At 40.7% G+C, this 22648-nt stretch overlaps 2 protein-coding genes across 7 annotated transcripts in view; one reads left to right on the top strand and one right to left on the bottom strand.

Moving 5' to 3' along the window:
- PDS5A (PDS5 cohesin associated factor A) overlaps positions 1-22015 on the bottom strand; it is a 133772-nt gene extending 111757 nt beyond the window's left edge. For 3 of the 6 annotated variants that reach the window (XM_059067032.2, XM_059067027.2, XM_067036262.1), the window contains exons 1-2: positions 21527-22015; positions 20491-20671 (exon numbers count right to left, since the gene is read on the bottom strand). In XM_059067032.2, the coding sequence (XP_058923015.1) occupies positions 20491-20631 (141 nt within the window). In that variant the 5' untranslated portion in view covers positions 20632-20671; positions 21527-22015. Of the gene's footprint in view, positions 1-20490; positions 20672-21317; positions 21452-21526 lie in introns of those variants that run through there. The other 3 variants (XM_067036263.1, XM_067036264.1, XM_059067028.2) reach the window with 3 other exon arrangements.
- Positions 20952-22238, top strand: LOC136794382 (uncharacterized). The gene is made up of 2 exons (XM_067036249.1): positions 20952-21030; positions 21349-22238. Exons 1-2 carry the CDS (start codon positions 20952-20954, stop codon positions 22236-22238), a joined length of 969 nt encoding a protein of 322 aa, XP_066892350.1.
- The last annotated feature ends 410 nt before the right edge of the window (positions 22239-22648 follow it).

Here is a 22648-nt window from a genome sequence, read left to right as displayed (position 1 = left end):
TACAATCCACCTTCCAACATCAGGAAAGAGAATAACTGAAAGGGAAGACACATAATCGCCTCAGACAATGTAAGCCAAGTAAGCTACCCAAGGCTTTTTCTATATAACCACTGGGCATTGACATCTATAGCATATAGACTTCTCTTCCTCCTATAAGTTCTAAGCAAACATGGAGGGGCAATAAAGAGTCACCCAGAGAAACTAAGGGAGACTGCAAAGGTTCAAAGACAGGACAATCTTCTGCAAGGCAAAATGCATGCCTTGTTTAAAGTGAAAAAGTCCCAGGGAATTGTAAGCCCACAAAACTAAAGCCTAGGCCTAGAGGGGGAAAACACATTAGCTTGTAGTGTGTGTAGTCTATAACCCTGAACTATGACTATGGGAGAGGGAGGGAGAGAGTCTAAACATACCCATTCTCAACAAAGGAAAAAACTTCAAAGAAAAGATTTTATATAGGTTACATTGTCGATAAGAAGAGGATCCAGGATTTAGGCGGAAATCTTCAGATTCTCAATTCAGAATTCCCAGACTAAGAATATAAATTTACAATTCACTCTAGATGAAAGACCCAATTAATATCCCAGCATTATACTTCCTTGTTCACAGAGTGACTACATACCCCAATCTGCCTCAAATAGTTCATACTTCTTGTCTCAGAATTACTGAAAGCATCTCTCACTAATCTATCTCATCAATGTTTTTCGTCTTCATCCTACTTGAGTCACATCTTGAACCTCATTACAAACTGTTTTACCTCTTAAAGGACTTCCCTGGTGGTACAGTGGTTAAAAATCCCTTTTTTAGAACATTCCACCCCTAACTCCTTCATTTTTTATTCTCACTAAATCTACTCATTGCCTTCAATATGAATTCTAAATCTTCAATCATATTCTACAGGCCCCTCCTGCCTTACTTACCTCCCTGTTTGCCTACACCCAAGTGTAGCCATTTCAGTCAAACTCTAATAGTATTGCACCTACACCAACCCCAGATTTTGGTAATTTTCTGATTGTCAGTCTCCAATCCAGAGTGATTCCTATTGGCTGACTCCACTGAGACAACAATGCTAAGGACTGATGAGCATACACACTCATTCTACCCTGATCTCTGAAACTGATCTCCTCCTTAGAGCACAAAAAGAACACAAATTAAATTCTGGATTTATTCAGACCATGTGTGTGAGTTCCCTTCTACCTCTCAATGGATGTGTGACTTGAATAAATAAACAAGTCCTTCTTTGTCTATTAAACAAAGATAATAATAATACAATCTTAAAAGATTATGATATTTTGAGATAACAGACATGAAGTTCCCAGCCTAGTGTCTGGCATACACAGGTCCAAGATAAATTAAAATTACCATATTTATTAATTCTAACACCCAAAGTTTAACATGTCTGATACTCAGATGTGTCTTAAAATCAGTGATCTTAGAAAAAGTCACAGCTGGAAGTAAGCGTAAGAAGTGCTGTTGCTGGCGCTTGTACAAACTTCAGTTTGAAAACCTTGGGCTGACAATATCTAGAAAAGCACTAGCACCAAATCCTGCAGCATTAACTGTTTAATGACTTGGAAGAACATCTCAGAAACAACATTGGGGCACTTTTTTAAAAAATATCTTTATTGGAGTGTAATTGCTTTATAACGGTGTGTTAGTTTCTGCTGTACAACAAAGTGAATCAGCTGTATGTATACGTATATCTCCATATCCCCTCCCTCTTGTGTCTCCCTCTCACCCTCCCTATCTCACCCCTCTAGGTGGTCACAAAGCACCGAGCTGATCTCCCTGTGCCATGCAGCTGCTTCCCAATAGCTATCCATTTTACATTTGGTACTGTACATATGTCAGTGCTACTCTCTCACTTCGTCCCAGCTTCCCCTTCCCCCGCTGTGTGCTCAAGTCCGTTCTCTATATCTGTGTCTTCATTCCTGCCCTGGCACTGGGTTCATTGATACTGTTTTTGTAGATTCCATATATGTGCATTAGCATACGGTGTTTGTTTTTCTCTTTCTGACTTACTTCACTCTGTATGACAGACTCTAGGTCCACCCACCTCATTACAAATAACTCAATTTCGTTCCTTTTTATGGCTGAGTAATATTCCATTGTGTATATGTACCACATCTTCTTCATCCATTCATCTGTTGATGGACATTTAGATTGCTTCCAAGTCCTGGCTATTGTAAATAGTGCTACAATGAACATTGTGGTACATGTATCTTTTTGAATTATGGTTTTTCTCAGGGTAGGTATATGCCCAGTAGTGGGACTGCTGGGTCATATGGTAGTTCTATTTTTAGTTTTTTAAGGAACCTCCATACTGATCTCCACTGTGGCTGTATCAATTTACATTCCCACTAACAGTGCAAGAGGGTTCCCTTTTCTCCATACCCTCTCCAGCATTTACTGTTTCTAGATTTTTTTGATGATGAACATTCTGACCAGTGTGAGGTGATACCTCATTGTGGTTTTGATTTGCATTTCTCTAATGATTAGTGATGTTGAGCATCTTTTCATGTGGTTTGTTGGCCATCTGTATGTCTACTTTGGAGAAATGTCTATTTAGGTCTTCCACCCATTTTTGGATTGGGTTATTTGTTTTTTTAATATTGAGCTGCATGAGCTGCTTGTATATTTTGGAGAGTAATCCTTTGTCATTTATGGGGCACTTTTCCAAGATATTCTGTATCACTAATACTTCTGACAACAATTATAATGTGTGGGAAAACACAAACATCAACATCTAGTCAAAAATAAGATTTAGAAGGGTCAAATTGAATGTGAAGATTTTTACGACTAACAGCCAAATTATTTCAATTTTATTTTCCTTCACATGTGTAAAAATATGAAATTTAAGTTAACCTTTGAGTTAGACTATTCAGATGGAATAGTGTTTTAACTAAAAAACCAATAACCCAGAATAGGGTATTTGTCACCTAGGGACTGGATACTGCGTAACTACTGAGACTATCTGGAAAGAGGTGAGAACATCCTCATTTTTAAAAGAAGGACAGATCTTTTTTTTTTTTTTTTTTTAAATGTATTTATTTATTTTTATTTTGGGCTGCGTTGGGTCTCTGTTGCTGCGAGTGGGCTTTTCTCTAGTTGCGGCAAGCGGGGGCTCCTATTTGTTGCAGTGCGTGGGCTTCTCACTGTGGTGGCTTCTCTTGTTGTGGAGCACGGGCTCTAGGTGTGCAGGCTTCAGTAGCTGTGGCTCACAGGCTCTAGAGAGCAGGCTCAGTAGTTGTGATGCACGGGCTTAGTTGCTGTGCGGTATGTGGCATCTTCTCAGACCAGGGCTCGAACCCGTATCCCCTGCACTGGCAGGCAGATTCTTAACCACTGCGCCACCAGGGAAGCCCAGGACAGATCTATCTTGTTAGATGGAAACATGAAACAAGTTTTCTTGTTCTGCTGAAGTTCACATATCAGAAATAGTATGCTAATTATTTACACAGTGTCTCTCAACTCCAAATACACCTCCTCTATACTCTGTTCTCTGATGTTGAGACTGGGATTCTGGAAAATGCATTGCCTAGACTTCTTTGACAGGAAGGTGATTAGAAGGCAGGAAGAGGAAAAAGAGAATTCCTTCTTGGTTTTCTTGCTATTCCTGCAAACATCACTCCAGTAGTCTTCAGCTTCTTTCAGCACTCAACACCCCTTAACTGATAGTATCTGTTGTCAGTATTTTTAAACACTGAATGGCTTCAGAAAGTAGCTTTGGCTACTGGTGTGGGGCTGTTTCTCAATGAATTCAAGCTGTAACCAAAGTGCTGTTAAGCACATCTATGTGAAAATTTAACATATTTCAACAACTAACATCCACTGAATCACAAGAAATGTCAAGCTCCTTCTTCCTGTGCTGCCAAAAATTATAACAAAAACTGAGATTTCCATTTCCATGCTCAAACTGCAATTCTAGCAGGATTTTTAGGACCTCAACACACATGCACAGGAAATTTCCACATTTCAAAGTCCATTTCAAATTGCAGTTGAGGAACTTCCACCTAACCCATCCACTGGAAGCTATTAATATGCAATGTAATGACATGCTAAAAGGCAATTATCAAGAGAAAAATATAAAATAATTCTATAAATGCCTTCCAAGCAATGAATATGGTCAATTAAAATCATATGTTCATGAACTGATATCAATATTTGGAAGTCTCTGTGTGAAAAAAACATTTTCAAATGAAATACACCACATTTCACTACAGATCAGCATTAACAGGTAAACATTTGAAATCAATTTTGATGACAGAAAACACTAACTTTGAGCCCCAATTAAGTAAAATGTTAGTTCTACACCTTCCCCTCCAAAGAATTCCATTTTTCTCATTATCAGACCTGTGTTACAAAAAAAAGTACCGAATCAGTATGTTCTGGATTTTGTTTTAAAAATAATAAAAGTTCTTACTGTGTTAATACTTATACAGTATTCTCTTCACCCACAAAATAAATTTTTACTGACCCTTCACAGAAAATATCCATCAATCCCAGGTATATACCTAAGATAAATTAGTCCTTACCACTACCAAAAAACACGTACATTACTCATAGAAGTTTTTTCATAAAAGCAAAAAACTAGGGCTTCCCTGGTGGTGCAGTGGTTGAGAGTCCGCCTGCCGATGCAGGGGACGCAGGTTTGTGCCCCGGTCTGGGAAGATCCCACAAGCCACGGAGTGGCTGGGCCCATGAGCCATGGCCGCTGAGCCTGCGTGTCCGGATCCTGTGCTCCGCAACGGGAGAGGCCACAACAGTGAGAGGCCCGTGTACCGCAAAAAAAAAAAAAAAAGCAAAAAACTACTAACCCAAATACCTATCAATAACAGTATAGATAAATAAATTTTGGTGTACTCCTACAATGAAAATCACTACAACCCATAACAACATGGATGAATCTCAGACACAACGTTTAGGAAAAGAGTCAGACATAAGAGTACATACTGCATGATTTCATTTATATTAAGTTTGATGGCAAGACTAATCTAAGTTGATAAAGATCAGAAGGGTCTCTATCTCTGGGGAAGGGAACATAAGGCAGCCTGTTGCAGTGCCATCTTGATCTGGATAATGGCAATATGCATATATCTATGTAAAAATTAATAAAATGTTATACTTAAAGTTTATGAACTTTACTTTATGAAAAAATTTATATATTTTTAAGAAGAGGAAACACATACACAGTTAATGCTATATAGATCATCTCCCAAGTCCCTGTGATTTTACATTTTTCGGGCTGTATCTGTGATTGAAGATAATAGAAGAGTTATAAACTTAAGAACAAATCAATAGGAATGACCAATTTGAAGAACAAAGAGAAACGACTGAAAAAAGAAAAAGAGCCCTAGTGATCTGAGGGCAATATAAAAAAAAATCTAACATATATGTAAGTGGATCCCAGAAAGAGGAAAAAAGGGGGGAGAGGGAAATTTAAAAAAAAGAAAAAACAGCTTGATGATATCATGACCAAAAATTCCCCAAATTTGGTGAAAGACATAAATTTATAGATCCAGGAAGCTCAGTGATTCCAAAGCCAGACAAGTATTTGGGAAACACAAACCTCAGGGCATCACAATGAAACTGAACATCAAAGAAAAAGAAACACCATGAAAGCAGCCAGAAAAAAATCTCACATTACATAAAAAGAAACAAAAATACATATTACCACTGACTTCTCATCTGAAGCACTGGAGAATACAAGACAGTGGAATTACATCTTTAAAGCACTGTAACTGTCAACCCAGAATTTTATATCCAAAAAGTAATATCCTTCAAAAATGAAAGTTAAATAAACATTTTCATACAAATGAAAACTAACTGAAATTATCTCAGCAAGTCTTCACTAAAAGAAACACTAAAGGGAAGATTCTCAGGCTGAAGGGATATATCATCAGGTGCAAAATCCAACATTTGAGAAAAAATGAAAAAAAGCACAAGAAATGGTAATAAGTGCATAAATATAAAAGACTACTTCCCTTGCATTCATTTAAAATACATATAACTGTTTAATGTGGGGTTTATAATGCATGTATAGCATAAATGGTGGGGCTGTGATAAATGGACGCATACTAATGGAAAGTTCTTACATTTTACATGAAGTAGCACAAAAATAAAAGTCTAAGACTATAAACAGTTAAGGATATGTATTGCAATCCCTGTACAACCAGACAGACAGACATAGCCAGACAGATACACACACACAGAGTGAAAAGATATACCTAAAAAATCAAAAATAATTAAAATGGAATTCTAAAAAATAGCAAATTAAGACAAAAGGCAGGGCTCCTTCCCTGGTGGTCCATTGCCTAAGACTGCACTCCCAATGCAGGGGACCTGGGTTTGACCCCTGGTCAGGGAACTAGATCCCACATGCCACAACTAAAAGATCGCATGCCACAACTAAAGATTCTGCATGCCACAACTAAAAGATCCCATGTGCCACAATTAAGACCAGACACAGGGCTTCCCTGGTGGCACAGTGGTTAAGAATCTGCCTGCCAATGCAGGGGACATGGATTCAATCCCTGGTCTGGGAAGATCCCACATGCCACAGAGCAACTAAGCCCATGTGCCACAACTACTGAGCCTGTGCTCTAGAGCCCCAAAGCCACAACTACTGAGCCCGTGTGCCTAGATCCCGTGCTCCTCAACAAGAGAAGCCTGCGCACTGCAACCAAGAGTAGCCCCCGCTCCCTGCAACTAGAGAAAGCCGCACACAGCAACAGACCCAACACAGCCAAAAATAAATAAAAATTAAAAAAAAACAAAAAGACCGGATGCAGCCAAATAAAATATAAAGAAACATTTTTTTAAAAGATAAAAGGCAGGAAAAGAAGGGAACAACAATAAATAGATGAGACAAAAGGAAAAGTACAAAATGGTAGACATGTATCATCCACATATATCATCCAACCACATCAATATTAAATGTGAGTTATACACTCCAATTTAAAGGCAAAGATTGTCAAAATAGATTAAATTAAAAAATTTTTTAAAGCATGACCCAACCATATGCCAGATGCATTTACAATATAAAGACACATAAGTTGAAAACAAAAGGGTATAAAAATATATAATGCATACAGAAACTGTAAAAGGTGCAATTTAGACAGCAGGAACATTTCCTAATGCTAAAAGGGTCAACTCTTGGTAATGTCTAACAATCCTAAATGCACATGGGGCTAACAACAGAATTTCAAAGTAAATGAAAGAATAACTGACAGATTTAAAGGGAGAAATAGACAATTCCACAATCACAATTTGAGGCTTTATCACTCTTTCTCAGCAACAGAACTAGACCAAAACGTTTCAAAATTAGAAAAGACTTGATGATGAATAATGATCTCAATCTCCTGGCTTAAAGAACATTACTTGACCCTATAGAACATTACATTCAACAACAGCAAAACATACATTCTTTTCAGGTATACATGGTATGTCTGCCAGTATAGGCCATGTACTGGGCCAAAAAACAAATCTTAATAGGTTCCAAAAGACTAGAATCTTAAAAGTATGCTTTCTGGGGGACTTCTGTGGTGGCACAGTGGTTAAGAATCCAGCTGCCTATGCAGGGGACATGGATTCGATTCCTGGTCTGGGAAGATCCCACATCCCGTGGAGCAGCTAAGCCCATGTGCCACAACTACTGAGCCTGTGCTCTAGAGCCCACAAGCCACAACTACTGAGCCCACGTGCCACAACTACTGAAGCCTGCATCCCTAGAGCCTGTGCTCCTCAACAAGAGAAGTCACAGCAATGAGAAGCCCACACACCACAACGAACAGTAGCCCCTGCTCACTGCAACTAGAGAAAGTCTGCACACAGAAATGAAGACCCTACGCAGAGAAAAATAAATAAATAAAATAAAAATTTTTTAAAAAGGATGAGAACTGAATATAGTAGACAAGATTATATAACATGATTTCCAAGAGATCTAAAAATATTTTCATTTTATTACTGCCTGATGCTTTTAATCACTTTCTTCAAAGCTATTTAGGTATATGCTTCAAGAAGAAAATCATTTCGAAACTTCTGCCAGAAACAAAGCAGTCTCCTTACATACACTGACTCAGTCCTTATAAATCTTAAACACTTTTATTCAATGATTATCTTTTTGCAGATGAGAAATTCACCTCTACTAATTTAACAGTGGCTAGATGAAGGCTATTCAGTTCAACAAACATTTGAAATTATAGAAAATAATATATGGCCAACTGAACTTAATTTTCAACTACTGAAATAATTTGAGGGACTTCCCTGGTGGTACAGCGGTTAATAATCTGCCTGCCAATGCAGGGGACACAGGTTCCTTCCCTGGTCTGGGAAGATCCCACATGCTGCCGAGCAACTAAGGCTGTGCGCCACAACTACTGAACCTGTGCTCTAGAGCCCGCGAGCCACAACTACTGAGCCTGCATGCCACAACTCCTGACCTGCATGCTGCAACTACTGAAGCCTGCATGCAGCAAGGAAGACCCAATGCAGCCAAAAATAAATTAAAATTAGAAAAAAAAATAATAATTTGGCATCAAATTACAATTAATGTTTACTTGAATTCCTACCACAGAAATTCCAGGAAATTTTGGAAAAACATGCACTGAATATATATAATAAAAATCTGGGACTTCCCTGGTGGCACAGTGGTTAAGAATCCGCCTGCCAATGCAGGTGACATGGGTTCCATCCCTCGTCTGGGAAGATCCCACATGCCGCAGAGCAACTAAGCCCATGAGGCACAACTACTGAAGCCCATGTATCTAGAGCCTGTGCTCCACAAGAGAAGCCACCGCAATTGAATCCCGCGCACCGCAACGAGTAGTAGCCCCCACTCACTGCAACTAGAAAAAGCCCGTGCATCAACAAAGACCCAACACAGCCAAAAACAAATAAATAAATAGATTTATTTTTTAAAAATCCAATTCATATTGTTATAATCTAGTACATAAAATTCTACTAACTGCTCTTAAAATTTTACTCATCCACAGCCTTCACACCGAGTATCATGTGACTAAACTCTCAGCAACCAACAGATTCATTCAGACAGTATCAATTAGAAGTGGATTACTGTTCAACCAAAGATACTATCTGGTCTGGACATGAGGATAAAAAAACTCCACAAATTGGCCTCAAAGAAGGGTGGTATTCACGTGCTTAAAAAACTCCTTGGTCACCTAGCTTTGTTAATCATGCAAAACCACAATGTAGACATCTCACTTTTTTTTTTGCGGTACGAAGGCCTCTCACTGTTGTGGCCTCTCCTGCTGCGGAGCACAGGCTCCGGACGCACAGGCTCAGCGGCCATGGCTCACGGGCCCAGCTGCTCCGCGGCATGTGGGATCTTACTGGACTGGGGCACGAACCCGTGTCACCTGCATCGGCAGGTGGACTCTCAACCACTGCGCCACCAGGGAAGCCCGAAATATCACTCTTTAGCTCTATTAAAAAAAATTTTTTTAGCTGTTTTTTTAAAAATTCAAATTCCTCATTTAAGGATTCTACCAATTTCACTGGTACCTTCCTCTTTTTTCCTCTCAACTACTCTTTTAGGATGCTTTAGCTCTAGCAAAACTATTCTACTCATTTTTTTCAAACACACCAAGCATGCTTCTGTCTCTGTCTCTGTCCCTTCTATTCATCTGTTTGAAATGTTTTACCACCTATTTGCTTACCAAAGTCTAAGCCTTCAAATCCCAGTACAACTGTCACCTTTTCCTTGAAACTTCTCTTGACCACCAAAATTCTTAGTACCTCTTTATCTAAAGAAACAGATACAATCCTAGCACATAATTGACATTTAACTTATGATACAATAATCTCAAATATCCTTCATATAAATGGAAATCCATTCCAGTGTTATTCCTAGTATAAATCCACGTTCCCCTAAGGGACTCATGCTATCTAAGGGCTGGCTTTATCAGCACTAATCACAGGGCCCCTATTAATCACAGGGCCCCTATTTGGTAGGAAATTTGTTTTGTTTTGTTTTGTTTTTTCCCGGTATGCGGGCCTCACACTGTTGTGGCCTCTCCCGTTGCGGAGCGCAGGCTCCGGAAGCACAGGCTCAGTGGCCATGGCTCATGGGCCCAGCCGCTCCGCAGCATGTGGGATCTTCCTGGACCGGGGCATGAACCCGTGTCCCCTGCATTGGCAGGCGGATTCTCAACCACTGCGCCACCAGGGAAGCCCTAAGTGTTTGATCTTAATAATAATTTTATAATATAACATGAAAAACAACACATATATTATGGCAGTTCCCAACTTTTAAAATATCACATAATATACAAAAAATGATGTAATATTTGTAATCTCCAAAGGCTGAGGGACTCTGTATTTAGGCATACTTACAGCTGTGTAGAGTATCAGTTGGGAAGATCTGTACTAATGTAAAAGACCAAATGCCAATAGCAAGGGAAAGAAATTTAGTAAACTCCTTCGCTATGTTTGTGTTTGGCTTTCTATTACAACCGTTATCTAGAAACGTCTCGATTTGTTGTCTTCAGCAAATAAAAACTTGTTATGCTTTTATATCATGTATAAACTCCACTCATTTTATCTTTCTGAGCAGTGAATTCAACTGGACATACTTCCATATGCCAACAACCTCAGCCAAAGTAGTATTTAATTTAAATAATTAACTCTGAAAATAGAAGCTAATAGGAACAAAATTCATTAATGCTTTAAGCCTATTCTCCTACTGTGAACAAAAAGCAGTTTTTCCCTTAGACATCTATAGATTTCTGATAATGGGAAAATAAATCACAGCACTGGCATTTTACATGCCAGTGCCGCTATTTATTTCATTTATGATTTTTAATAATAAGCCTTCACCTCATTTCTGTTTAACTCAAGGTCTTGAATGAAGACCTAAGTGAGGCTTGATGATTTCAACATCATCTTTGTTCCTAAAATTTTGTCTCCATCTCTACCCCACCCACCCTCACTTCTTTAAACATACTAAAAAAGTCTCTCAATTCCTTTTGAGTTTCTAAGGAAATCTAAATAGGGCTCTTATCCTTTTGAACCTCAATGTAGCACTTATATTTAATCATTCTCATAAAGAACTTCTCTTGTTGCCGAGAGGCAATAAAATGGCTTTTGGGAGCAAAATGTTAATTTGCCAATTTGCTACTTTAAAAGTAGGCATTACTTGACAATACATTACTGAGAGGCTGGACGAAATCTTATACTTGCTGGTGGAAGTACAAAATGGTACAACCCATGTGAAGGAGAATATGACCACCTCTAACAAAAACACTCAGAAATGTACCCTTTGGCCCAACAATCCTAGGAACTTACCCTAGGAACTTACCCTAAAGATACACTTGCACAAATACAAAGATGTGTAACAAGATTATTCACTTCAGCATTACTTGTAAAAGGAAAATATTACAAGCAATCTCAAATCAACAATGAAAGCCTAGTTGAGTAAACTATGGCACATCTACACATAGAATACTATAACACCATGAAAATGAATTTAAAGACATTTCCAGATACGGTGTGATTTCCAAGACATATTGGGTGAAGAAAGCAAAGTACAATAGAGTATACATAGTAGTTTATCTTTTAAGAAGAAGGGCAGTAACACAGAAAGGATAAACCAGAAACTAATGAAAATGATTATCTACAGAGGGGAGGTGGGTGGAAATGAAGTGGAAAGGATAAAGATGGGAAGAAGGCTTCTAGAAGTGTAAGTTTTTCTATAGTTTTGACTCGTGAACCATGTAAAATTAAATAAAAAGAATGAACAATGTAATTCCTAAAACTGAATACAAACACTCCTACAACTGAACAACAATAAAACAAATAACCTGATTAAAAAATGGGCAAAGGACTTGAATAGACATTTTTCTAAATAAGATACACAAATGGCCAATAAGCATGAAAAGATGCTCAACATCACCAGTCCTCAGGGAAACACAAACCAAAACCACAATGAGACATTACCTCATACCTGTTAGGATGGCCACTAACAAAAACACAGAAAATAAGCACTGATGTGGAGAAACTGAAACCCTTGTGTACTACTGGTGGGAAGGTAAAATGAAGCAGCTACTATGGAAAACAGTATGAAGGGGTTCCTCAAAAATGTTTAAATAGAATTCTCATTTGACCCAGCAATCCCAGCAATATATATCTGAAAGAATTGAAAACAGGATCTCAGATATACGCACACCCATGTTCACTGCAGCATTATTCATGATAGCTGAAAGGTTGAAGCAACCTAATTGCTTCCATTATCCATTAATGGATAAAGAAAGTGTGGTAGATATATACACTGGAACACTACACAGCCTTAAAAAAGAAGAAAATCCTGTCATATGCTACAACATGGATAAACCTTAAGGACTTCATGCTAAGTGAAATAAGCCAGTCACTAAAGGACAAATACCATAGGATTCCACATTTATATGTGAGGTATCTAAAGTAGTCAAACTCCTAGAAACAGGAAGTAGTCACTAAGGGCTGAGGGGGATGGGAGAAAGGGAGTTGTTCAGTGGGTAAAGAGTTTCAGTTTTACAAGATGAAAACTTTCTAGAGATCTGTAATATTGACAATGTACATACAGTTAACAGTACTGTACTGTGTACACTTAAAAATGGTTAAGATGGTTTTTGTTATGTTTTTTACCACAATAAAAAAATCAAGCAAGGATAATACTCGTCAGTAAAAATGAAGAGTCCAGTCCACAAGAGTGAATTATGTATGTATGTGTATATACATATAAAATTGAATACAAATGAAAAAAATAAACCAATTGTTGGGACTTCCCTGGTGGCACAGTGGTTAAGAATCCACCTGCCAATGCAGGGGACATGGGTTCCATCCCTGGTCCAGGAAGATCCCACATGCCGCAGAGCAACTAAACCCGTGCTCCACAACTACTGAGTCTGCACTCTAGAGCCTGCAAGCCACAACTACTGAGCCCATGCCCTGCAACTACTGAAGCCCATGCTCCGCAACAAGAGAGGCCACAGCAATGAGAAGCCCGTGCACCACAACGAAGATTAGCCTCCACTCGCCACAACCAGAGAAAGCCCGTGAGCAGCAATGAAGACCTAACACAGCCATCAATCAATCAATCAATCAATCAATCAATCAAGGCAACATTTTATAATCACCAAAGTGGGTGCTAAAACAGTTGAGTAAGAATTGTTGGAAAACAAATTATTCTTAAAAACTATTTATTACCTTAAATATTACTTATTAATTGCAAAGGGAGGGAAATACCTTTACAATGCAGAGGGCTGTACACAAGTGATCAAATGTAGCAAAGCCAATAGGACAAAATGACATTATATATCTCCTGATTGATGCTAAGGGAACTACACAACACCAATTGTGTAGTATACTTGCCCAAAAAGGTTCAATTTGAATCTAAGCATGAGGAAATAAGACAAAACAGATTATGAACTCTTATAAGACAAATGCTTCAAAAAATGTCAGGAACACACCCCCAGAAAATGAGAGGACTTCCTAGATTAAAACAGACAAAAGAGACGTAATAAATGCATGTGATCCTATACTGCAACTTGGATAGAGGAAGAAAAATACAACTTTTAAAAAGTCATTTTTAGGGCAGCTGAGGGAATTTTATTATGGATAGTATAACAGATATCACTGTATCAATGTTAAATTCCTTGAGTGTGATAATGATGATTGTTATAAAGTAGGAGAATGTCCTTGTTCTAAGAAGACTGCTGAAGCATTCAGAGGTGGAATGTCATGACAGATGCAAGTAACTCTCAAACAAAAAAGTATGTTACATCTGTCTCCCTTTGTGTGTGTGTGTGTTTGGAGAAACATTAAAGCAAGCAAAAGTAACAAAATGTTAACAACTGGTGAATCTAAATGAAGGGATGAGTGTTGAAGGTACAACTTTTCCAACTTTTCTAGAGGGATAAAATGTCTCAAAATAAGAAGTTAAAATAATTTTTTTTAAAAAAGAGAGAAGAGGGGATCATCATTATGATTGGCCATGATACTTTCTAGTAAAAATTCAAAAAATGTAAAAAACAAGCTCTAGAATCAAATCATGAGCCTCCCCCATAATTCTTCCCTAACTAGCAGGTAAAAAAGTTCCTACAATTTTTCTTACAGTATTTAAAATAAATTTTACAAATCTAGCAAATTGGCTGCAAATATATACTGTTGTTTTTGAGATTAAATGTTTTTCAAATGTATGACTATAACTACAAAGTATAGTACACTTTGGCTTATCATGAGAGCTCCTGTGGTAGATTAAAGACGGCTACAAATTCTTTCTTACTTCTTCCACTGAGGTCAATTTTTCTCTCCTTGAATGTCAGCTGTGCTATGACTACTTTAAACCGTAGAGTAACGTAGAAGTGCCACTGCCAATTCTGAACAAAGTCTTTAAAAGTACTGGCAACTTCCTCCATAGTGTCCTGGAACCCTGAACCGAACTACCCTGCTGGAGAGACCATGTGGAGAAGCCTTAACACTACATCAGAGACAGGAAGAAGGGCCCAGCTGAGTCCAGTCTTTCCGCTGTTCCTGAGGTACCAAGTGTTTGAGAGAAGCCAGTGTGTATATACTTCACCAGTAAAATCACCAGCTGAATACCAGTGAGTGAGCCCAGTATGCGATGTGGAGCAGAATAATCAAGCCAAGCCCTGCCCAAATTTCTAATCCACAAAACTGTGAGATAGTAAGAAAAGTTACCAAGAGTAGGCAAAAAGCAGAAGTCACCCAAGTGTCCATCAAAGGATGAAAGTATAAACAAAAGATGTTATACACATGAATTCTGACACATAGTACGATACAGATAAACCTTGAAGACATTATGCCAAGTGAAATAAGCCAGTCACAAAAGCAGCAATATTGTATGATCTGACTTATATGAAGCTCCTACAGAAAGGTGGTTGCCGGGGCTGGGGGAAGGGGGAGAATAGAGTTATAATTTAATGGGTACAGAGTTCAGTTAAGGATGATGAAAAGTTGTGGAGATGGATGATGAGGATGCACAACAATGTGAATATACTTACGGCACTGAACTGTACACTTAAAAATGATTAAAATGGTAGGGGCTTCCCTGGTGGTGCGGTGGTTAAGGATCCACCTGCCAACACAGGGGACACGGGTTCGAGCCCTGGTCCGGGAAGATCCCACATGCCGTGGAACAACTAAGCCCATGCACCCATAACTACTGAGCCTGCGCTCTAGAGCCCAGAAGCCACAACTACTGAGCCCGCATGCCACAACTACTGAAGACTGCGCGCCTAGAGCCCATGCTCTACAACAAGAGAAGTCATTGCAACAAAAAGCCTGCGCACCACAACGAAGAGTAGCCCCCGCTCACTGCAACTAGAGGAAGCCTGTGCGCAGCAACAAAGACCCAACCAAAAATAAACAAATAAATAGACAGATAAATAGATAAATAAATAAATAAATAAAATAAAAGCTGTGCTGCACTTCACAAATGTATATTGGCTATATTTTAGGACTTCATTTTAAGATCTTGCCTCTCCGTTTACCTTCTTAGTTACTTAGCAGAATCTTCTGCATTAATACAAATATTAAAGTAAAAGATATAAACAAAATTCAGACTTGAAACTACATACTGAATTATGAGCAAAATTAGCATACTATGTGGCAGTTAGGGATAAATAAAAGTCATTTATGCAAGTGAAAATAATTACAACAAATCAAGTATTTCTGAGGTCCACCTGAGGGGAAGGAAAACGAAAGAATTCATGGCCTTCCTGCCCCTAATCTATTCCTCCCCTCTTCCAACCTAGGTTTGATGGGAAAAGGGAGATGTCCTACCTAAATCAAGCTCACCATACCCCAATTCCTACTGAACTATCCAACAGGCCAGACTATAGTAGATGCAAGAGCATGTGGAAGAGGGAGAATGGCTGACAGAAAGAGAAAGTTACAGAAAAATACAAAGAAAACACAGAAGTAACACCTAGTGGGAGAAAAGTGGGGGACATTTTCAGAACAATAAAACCCTATTATTTAATTTTTCATAATTCTTAGCACCAAGGTAATAAGTATTTTGATTTGATTCTGTGACAGAATGAATATGGCAGGTTTGGGTATGGAGTTGTGGCTAGAGAACTGTCTGGGGCATTGAACTCTGAGAGCAAATAATAAGAAATGGGTATAGTAACAAACTTCATCCTAATCCCTCCCTTTAAAAACCAAGGCTTTCAAGGGCTTCCCACTTCCAAAATAGCAAAAAAGGAAGAAAAAAAAGTGCGTAGCACACAGCTTTGTAATACATGATCTGAGATAGACTGTGTATAACAAACCGTGGGCAGAAGCACTTAACGGAACTTTGTACAACATTGTTTATAGGTGTATCTTGTTTATAAAACTTATCAGACATGATTTGCATTAGTTTCAGAATCCTTAATGAAATCTTGATTCTTAATGTAACATTGGTATTAAAATGTCTGCTATCCTTGCAAACAGCTTTTGTATGAATTTTAATGTTTCTGCCAATTAATATATATTTGTAATTTATCTAAATAACAAAACTGTTAATGATGATTTTCAGCTTTATGTGACTAGGGTTGGTCACAACCTCTGAGGCTCAGTTTCTTCATTCGGAAAATTAGAACAAAATGAAATAACCTCTAAGCTACCTTCTGGTTCTAAAATTCTAAATATCTGTGTTATCATCTCTAGTATGCAATCTCAGATAAAGTACTTAGTTACAATTCAGAATATTTTCAAACTATCCTTCATCTTCAAAAATAAAAATATTTCTCTAAACCAGTATTAATACTAAGTATTCGAAGAGTAGCCCCTGCTCCTCGAAAGCCCTAGCAGCAAAGGAGACACAACGCAGCCAAAAAAAAAAAAAAATACAAAGTATTCATTCCTTCATTCAAGGAATATATGTTGAGAACTTACATGCCAGGTATTAAACTTAGCACTGGGAGGATACAGAAGTAAACAAATATATGTGATACTTATATTCATGAAGCTTACAGAGAAGCTGGGGAGACAAACCAAATAAACGTATGCATAAATGTAATATCACATCTGTAATAAGTGATATGAAGGAATTAAAAGAATATATTAACAGGGAATCTAAGAGACGTCCCTTAATGAACTGCGAGGAAGAGTATGTATATGGGCTACATACTTCTAAATCTGTCTAGACAGAAATGAGCATGGCATGTTCAAGGAACTGACAGAAGGCCAGTGTGACTGGACATAAAAATATTTAAAGTACTTCCTTAGAAACAGAAATAAAAACTTCTAAAACATAAAAGTGTGTCTAAGTTCTTCCAAAGATATACTCTAAGAATTATTTTCAAGAAAGCTTCAAAGCATCACAATTTCTCTCTAATGTTAAAAACAAAACGCTGTCCCATATCTCCCTGCAAAAGACCAAGTTAACTCTCATTGATTCCCTTCTCTTTTCACTTTACTGTTTTCAACTGCATAATAAAAATCACAACTTCTGGGCTTCCCTGGTGGCGCAGTGGTTGAGAGTCCGCCTGCCGATGCAGGGGACGCGGGTTCGTGCCCTGGTCCGGGAAGATCCCACGTGCCGCGGAGCGGCTGGACCCGTGGGCCATGGCCGCTGAGCCTGCGCGTCCGGAGCCTACGCTCCGCAATGGGAGAGGCCACAGCAGTGAGAGGCCCGCGTACCACAAAAAAAAAAAAAAAAAAAAAAAAAAAAATCACAACTTCTTTGTTCAACTTCGTTTAGATTCCTTAGAAGAAAGAGCTATAAGAATAAAAAGATACATGATGCTATTGCCCTGGCTCTGCCACTAACCTGTCCTATGGCTGACCTTGGTAAATGTTACTTGGCCACTTTGGGTCTAACTTTTGTTACCTGTGAAATTAAGGGAGTTCCAGAATTTCTTTTAGAATCCTTCTAACTCTAAAATTATGGTTCCACTGTAAAAATGCTTGTTCCAGTCTTGAAAACTGAAGAAAATGGACCAAACATCTCTGAATTCCACTAACCGAGATTTTTTTTTTTTTTTAATTTTTGGCTGTGTTGGGTCTTAGTTGCTGCACGTGGGCTTTCCCTAGTTGCGGCGAACGGGGGCTACTCTTCATTGAAGTGTGTGGGCTTCTCGTTGCAGTGGCTTCTCTTGTTGCGGAGCACAGGCTCTGGGTGCGCAGGCTTCAGTAGTTGTGGCACATAGGCTCAGTAGTTGTGGCTCAAGGGCTCTAGAACACAGGCTTAGTAGCTGCGGCACACAGGCTTAGTTGCTCTGTGGCATGTGGAATCTTCCTGGACCAGGGCTCGAACCTATGTCCCCTGCACTGGCAGGTGGATTCTTAACTACTGCGCCACCAGGGAAGCCCCACTAACCAAGATTTTACTTGCCTTTAAGTGCTTTTGTATCTATACAGCATTTGAACATTGTTACTGCGTTATAACAAACTACTGAATTTATAAAATTTATCCACAAATAACACTAAAGGTATCAAAAATACAGTTAAATATTGTTTGAAACCTGTACTTCCAACGCGACAGTAATACTTTAAACATGGATCCCTAAAACGTACAAAGTCAAAATCAACTTAGAAAGGCAGAAGGAAGACAGAATAATTCTTGAGAAAAGCAAAATTTTAGCAATAGGACATTCAAATTGGTTAATATGTATATCAAATTTAACTTCCAAAAGAATTCATAAAAAATGAATATTCTAACCGTATGCTCATTCTAGACTTGGTGTCAATTTCTAGTTAACAATATTTCTGATATTTAATCTATTTCCAAATGGAAGATATATATACAACCATAACTTTTCTTTTTCTAACAAGATTATCCATCAATAGAATTCAAGGTTTTGAAATGGAAGATATATATACAACCATAACTTTTCTTTTTCTAACAAGATTATCCATCAATAGAATTCAAGGTTTTGATATTCTTAATATGAAAATAAAAATTAAAAGACCTATACATTTTTTAACTTAGCTTTATATTTCATAATTCATATTTCAGCATCTCAGAACACTTAAGAACAATAACAATATAACCTTAAGAAGCATCAATTAAGCACCCTACTTTATGTACAGTCTTTAGTATCAAGGTTTATTTTAATGGACGGCATTGTGTCCCATTCCTTCCAAAGGGGCAACAAACTGCAGAATCCAATTAGATTTTTAACAATAAACTACAGGAATACTTTAAATATTAATCACTCATAACATGGTAAACATTTACTAGGCACTATAAGTTCTAAAATCAAAGGGGCAAGATTATTCCTTAAAATACATTTCACCAAGTGCCCAAGGTGAAGACTGGCAAAGTGTCAACATCGTTTCTTCCCTCACCTCCCAACAACTCTGATTGATTCTAACACTGAAATGTGTCTTCTATCATTCCCTATCACTCTATTCCCACTATCATAGCCCTACTTCATGATTTCAACATCTCTGACCTAGACTACTGTTAAGTTTCCTAGCTGGACTCCCTGTCTCCAGTCTTACCCTGTTCCAATCCAGCCCCGATAGTGACAACCGAAACATCTCCAGCATTGCCAAATGTCTCCTGGGGGTCAAAGATGTCCTGGTTGAGAACCATTGCATCAAGCTGATCCCTTAACAAGAACAGCACTTACTTTTTAAGGCTGTGTCCACAATCTATGTCCATGCAACAAAAAGCAAAAAATTAACTTACCTAAGGCTGAAACTTACAACCTTGACATTAGGACCACCATGCTTAAAAATACATGGACTCCTTATAAAAAGAGTCATAATCACCCTCTTTTAAAACCCCTTTGGGGACTTCCCTGGTGGTCCAGTGGTTAAGACTTTGTGCTCCCTATGCAAGGGGCGCAGGTTTGATCCCTGGTCAGGGAACTAGATCCCCGCATGCCGCAACTTAAGACCCAGCACAGCCAAATAAATAAATATTTAAACAAACAAACACACACAAACCCCTCTGAACATGTGGACATAAATCATCACCTTACTTCAAGCCTGAATTTTGAAAAGTCAGTACCTTCTGTCAAAGTTTAACCATACTATATACATATTTAAGCTTCTGGATGTTCGAAAATTGTGATAATTTTTAAAATTCCTTTTGTGCTTTGATAAATCAGTCTCCTCAGAAGTTGATGAAAACCTTCCTAAGCAAACTACTGCCTACCTTTAAGGCTGCAAGCTACTCTGAATAGTATTCTCGTAAATATTTCTAGGAAAAAAAAAAAAAAACTTAAAAAATACTCGAATTCTTATACTTTAAAAAAAAGTAAGATTAAAAAAGATCACACACACCCTTCTAATTTCCCATAATGGTTATGTCCCTAACAGAAATCACCATTCAAAGATATAGCCAAGATAGAACAATACCTTTCAGAGGCGGTAAAAAAGAAGACGTAAAATATCTAAAAAAAAAAAAAAAAAAAAAAAAAAAAGCCCTGGTCGGTGAAACTCTTAAAGGCCAGGCCCAGCAGAGCTGTAATACCACAGGAGAGAGCACCTCCTACCACAAACGTCTGAAATGTGAACATTCTGTCCAGAGGAGCTTACCTTCAGTCGTTTGATCATTTCGTCGGTGGTGATCTTGTCGGTGATCTCCTTTACCCCCGGAGGGTAAGCGATCTTCCCGTCGGCACTCACGACGCCACAGAGGGCAGGGGCAGGCTTGGGCTGCGCGGTCGAGAAGTCCATCCTGGGGGACAACTTTTCTTTCACAGTCCTCTACCGGCCTCTATCGGTCAGAAAACAAAAGTTCAGCGGGAAAGGGACGACTTTGTAACCTCTTTTTTCATTTCAAAAATCTCTAATCTGCAAAGGGCCCTTTCTCCCGGGAGGCCGGAGACTCGCGGCGGCCCCGCCACCCGCTCCTTCCCGGGGCTTGGATCCTGGCGGCCGCCGCGCCGCGCCCACCCACGCGGACCCCTCCAACACCGGGCCCACTGGGCTCTCTGGCACCGGCGGCCGCGGGAAGCGCCGGGCAGCGCCAGGAGTTTCCCAGTCCTCCTTTCACAATGAAATCCACCCCCAAACACCGAAGTCCGAAGTTTGGCGGCTTCGAGAGCCCGGCAAGGCCCCTAAAGCCCCCGCTCGGTCAGAGAGAAGCCTCGGGTCCCCGCCCGGCCGGTCCCCTCCGGGAAAGAAGACGCGAGGCCTATAGGGCTCGGCTTAGGCCGCAAAACTAGGGACCCAACCGGACCCACACGCAGCGGCGTCTCCCAGGGACGAACGCCCTTGCTGGGCAGAGCTGCTGAACCCCAGGCGTCCCCGCCACGCTCCCGCCCCTCCCGTGTCCCGCTCCCCCACCCCCACGGGAGGGGAAAACAAGCCGCCTTCCACCCCGAACCCCTAGCCAGGAAGCGGCTGACGCGGCTCCGCACTTCACATTTTGTTCCTTCAACTTCGGCTGAGGCTCCCCGGCGGCTTCTCTCGCCCCTGGTCACTCGGCGCCGCCGAGGCCTTACCGGCACCTCCGGGCAGCCCCGCCGGGCCTTGGTCCCGCGCCCCCACCCCCCACCCGCTCCAGTCTCCCCTTCCGTCCCCTCCCTCCACCAGCCGAGGGCGGGAGCCGAGCCGCCGCCGCCTTTACCTCCTCCTCATGCGGGCGGAAGGTGCATCGAGAGCCCGGGCCTCTGTCAGGTGGTTGCGCCGCCGCCCCTCTCCGGGCTGCACACAAAGCGGCTCCGCGGGTCCCGCCGCCGCCCGCCCCGGAGCGGCGCTGGGGCTGGCGGTGCCGAGGAGAAGCAGTCGCCGCGGGGGGAGACGCGGGGCGAGTGAGCGCTGGGCGGGGAGACACTGCCGCTCTCCGTCTGGCCGAGGAAGAGCAGCCTCGGAAAAGGCTCCTCCGGGAGCGTGTGCTCGTGTGTTCGCCCCGGAACCCCGGGCCCGCTCGCCGGCACCTCGCGCAGGCCGGGTCCGCCAACCCGGACCCGGACGCCCCTCGCAGCGGCGCGCGCCCGGCAGTCCGTGCTCCGGGCAGCCGGCGCCTCTCGCACACACCGGCCGGTCACGCGAGCGGTGCGAGAGCACGCGAGAGAAGGGCGCGCGCCTCGCTCCCGCCCCTTCCTCCGCAGGCCGTGCCTCCGCCTCCCTCGGGCCTGAGGCGGTGGCGCGCGGGGCAGACAGCGCCGCCACCCGGTTGGCGCCAAGACCTGCCGCGCCGAACGCCTCCGGGAGGACCGGACCCGAAAGGCGAGCGGAGGAGGAGCCCGGCTGGCGGGAAGCGAACCGGTCCCCGCGGCCCTGTGAGAGCAAGCGGGACGAACAGGGCTTTACCTTATGCCGCGGAGATGAGTTCATGACTTTTGGGGTTCATCCTCAGGGACGTGGACGGAAATGGTTGAAAATCGGTGAATTACCTGGTGAAAATGAACTGATTTCCTCCCCAGGGACGGAGGATCTGCAAACTGAGGAAAAGTTTTGCAACATGGTACAACGTGGGCCGCTCATTCTTGTTCCTTCTGACAGCCACCAGAGTTTGCCCTCCCCTCTTTAGATGTCTAAAATTAATATTTTGAAAGCAGCAAAATATGAAAATAGCATTGAGTCGAGTAGTTCTCAAAGAAAGGTCTGAAACGTAGGATCCTGGGCTCCACTCCCAAACCTGGAGAATGAAGATCTATGAGACTGGTATCCAGAAATAAGCGTGTTTACAAATTAGATAGATGGCTCTTGTGAATATGGAATAATTCATTTTTTTAAGTGTTAAGTA

Source organism: Kogia breviceps, chromosome 6, assembly GCF_026419965.1.
Source record: "Kogia breviceps isolate mKogBre1 chromosome 6, mKogBre1 haplotype 1, whole genome shotgun sequence".
NCBI classification, from domain to species: Eukaryota; Metazoa; Chordata; class Mammalia; order Artiodactyla; family Physeteridae; genus Kogia; species Kogia breviceps.
Note: the sequence above shows the minus strand (reverse complement) of the source record. Positions and strands in the feature narration are given on the sequence as shown.